The sequence below is a fragment of the Sapajus apella genome, unplaced genomic scaffold (assembly GCF_009761245.1).
Source record: "Sapajus apella isolate SASKATOON/1434 unplaced genomic scaffold, GSC_monkey_1.0 scaffold8446, whole genome shotgun sequence".
Taxonomy (NCBI): domain Eukaryota; kingdom Metazoa; phylum Chordata; class Mammalia; order Primates; family Cebidae; genus Sapajus; species Sapajus apella.
In genome coordinates this window covers 1-2,843 of record NW_022445367.1, presented here as the reverse complement: position 1 = coordinate 2,843, position 2,843 = coordinate 1, and the positions used below count along the sequence as shown (strand labels likewise).

The 2,843-nt window shown below is 45.3% G+C and overlaps 1 protein-coding gene across 1 annotated transcript; it reads right to left on the bottom strand.

The window, feature by feature from the left end:
• Positions 1–303: 303 nt before the first annotated feature.
• On the bottom strand, positions 304–2,494 carry LOC116548237 (perilipin-2-like; the record flags this gene model as incomplete). Its single annotated transcript, XM_032273802.1, has 2 exons — positions 304–603; positions 2,242–2,494. Coding segments are annotated over 2 exons (456 nt in total), but the record flags the coding sequence as incomplete, so codon positions are not given.
• Between the last annotated feature and the right edge of the window lie 349 nt (positions 2,495–2,843).

The following is a 2,843-nucleotide window of genomic DNA, read 5'->3' as shown; positions in this document are numbered from 1 at the left end:
GGAGTTTCACTCATGTTACCCAGGCTGGAGTGCAATGGCACGATCTCAGCTCACCGCAACCTCCGTCTCCTGGGTTCAGGCAATTCTCCTGCCTCAGCCTCCTGAGTAGCTGGGATTACAGGCACGCACTACCATGCCCAGCTAATTTTTTGTAGTTTTAGTAGAGACGGGGTTTCACCATGTTGACCAGGATGGTCTCGATCTCTTGACCTCGTGATCCACCCGCCTCGGCCTCCCAAAGTGCTGGGATTACAAGCTTGAGCCACCGCACCCGGCCGTGTTGTCTTCATATTCTTTGTCCAGTTTTCGATTGGGTTGTTCATCAATTGAGAGTGAAATTCTTGGATTTTGACTACATTAACTCTGGGGCCTAGAGATAAATGAACTCACTTCAGATACCTTAAAATAAAGTTTTACTCACCAGCTGAACAGTAGAATGGAGCTGAGAAATGGTCTCTTGGCTTTTTTGCTTAGCTTCTTTAACCCTGCTAAGAGCCTGCTGGTAGGCACGGGAGCGAAGCTTGGTAGACAGGGATCCCAGTCTAACATAATAACTTGGCTTCTGAACCATATCAAATCCTTCAACTTTTTTTGCTTCTTTTTCTGAAATTAGAAAGAAAAGACAAAAAATCTTAAGAGAACGGGTGCGATGGCTCATGCCTGTAATCCCAGCACTTTGGGAGGCCGAGATGGGCGGATCATAAGACCATCCTGGCCAATATGGTGAAACCCCATCTCTATTAAAAATACAAAAATTAGCTGGGCATGGTGGCGCGTATCTGTAATCCCAGCTATTTAGGAGGCTGAGGCAGGAGAATGGCTTGAACCTGGGAGGCAGAAGTTGTAGTGAGCCAAAAAAAAAAAAAAGAACTTAAGGGATCACAGGGATAAGTGATAAGGAGGTCTGGACTGTAACCTGGATCTTGACTTTCTTACTTTTACCCAATCACTTAGCAATCATGCAGTCATTTTTCCAAGATTGCTTATGTCTGCTGCTGGACTTGACTATCTTGAACATATTACTGTATCTGATACACGTTGCATGCATCTACACGTTTCTTCCACTAGAGTAAAACTACTTTTTGAGATGAAGTCTCACTCTGTCGCCTGGGCTAGAGGGCAGTGGCGCAATCTTGGCTCCCTGCAGCCTCAACCTACCAGGCTCAACTGATCCTCTCACCTCAGCCTCCCTAGTAGCTGCAACTACAGGCACAAGCCACCATGTTCAGCTAATTTCTGCATTTTCAGGGTTTCGCCATGTTGCCCTGGCTAATCTCAAACTCCTGAACTCAAGCGATCTGCCCATCTCAGTCTCCCAAAGTGCTGGGATTATAGGCATGCACCATTGCGCCTAGCATAGAGTGAACTTGAGCCACATGGTACCTGGCACACATTATCTAATGATGATTCTTTGTAGTAAGAATTTTATAAAACAATCCATTAAGGCCGGGCGCGGTGGCTCAAGCCTGTAATCCCAGCACTTTGGGAGGCCGAGGCGGGTGGATCACGAGGTCAAGAGATCGAGACCATCCTGGTCAACACGGTGAAACCCCGTCTCTACTAAAACTACAAAAAATCAGCTGGGCATGGCGGCGCGTGCCTGTAATCCCAGCTACTCAGGAGGCTGAGGCAGGAGAATTGCCTGAACCCAGGAGGCGGAGGTTGCGGTGAGCCGAGATCGCGCCATTGCACTCCAGAGCCTGGGTAACAAGAGCGAAACTCCGTCTCAAAAAAAAAAAAAAAAAAAAAAAAAAAAAAACAATCCATTAAAGATAATCCATTTACAAAAAATATTTTCCAAGGTCCATTTTTACTAAACTTTCAAAACTTACTATGTACAATTCAATGTGAAATTTATGATTGCTTTAGGAAGGAAAATCTACAGAGGCAAAAAGATTAGTGGTTGCCTTGGGAGGAAATAAGGATTGACTGCCAGGTGTGGTGGCTCGCATCTGTAATCCCAGCACTTTGGGAGGTCAAGGCAGGTGGATCACTTGAGCCCAGGAGTTTGAGATCAGCCTGGGCAACATAGTGAGACTGCATCTCTATATAATAAAAAATAAAATAAAAAGGATTGCAAACAAGCATGAGGGTCTTTTGGGGTAGCAGAAGTATTCTAAAACTGGATTGTGGTGATGGTTGCACAACTGTGTAAATTTAGACTAAAGACAAGAGTATATCTCAATGGAGCTCTTTAAAAAAGATTTATAAAATAGTATTTCAAGGGAAAATTCCAGTTACCTAGTTCTTCTTCAGTGAGTGGGAGATACTGCTCTACCAACAGCTCTGATTTGGTGAGTGCATTTTCCACGCCACTGCTCACAAGCTGCATCATCCGACTCCCCAAGACTGTGTTAATGCTGCCACTGACCACAGACTTGGTCTTCTCCACACTGCCAGTCACTGCCCCTTTGGTCTTGTCCATCACTCCTGTGATCGTGCTGGCCACGGAATCCTTGGCCCCAGTCACAGCTCCTTTGGCATTGGCAACAACCTAGAAGTAGAAAAGCAGGTCCCTTGGCTGGTGAGAAACATGAGCACGAGGACATACATAAGGTCTTCACTAAGGCAGCACAGCTGAAGAGTTAGAGAAAGCATCTAGTCCTCTCACTCTCTAGCTTTAGGTCTTGGGCAAGTCACTAACAGTTGACAAGCCTGATTTTCCCTATCAAATGCATTTGCCCTACCTGCCAATCCTTGGGAATTGTTGGAGGAGTAAATGAGGTAAACAGATATGAAATTTGTCAGTTTGTCAAGGCTGCAGTGAGCCATGATTGTGCCATTGCACTCAGCCAGGGTGACAGAGCAAGACCTTGTCTCAAAAAAAAAAAAAAAAAAAAAAA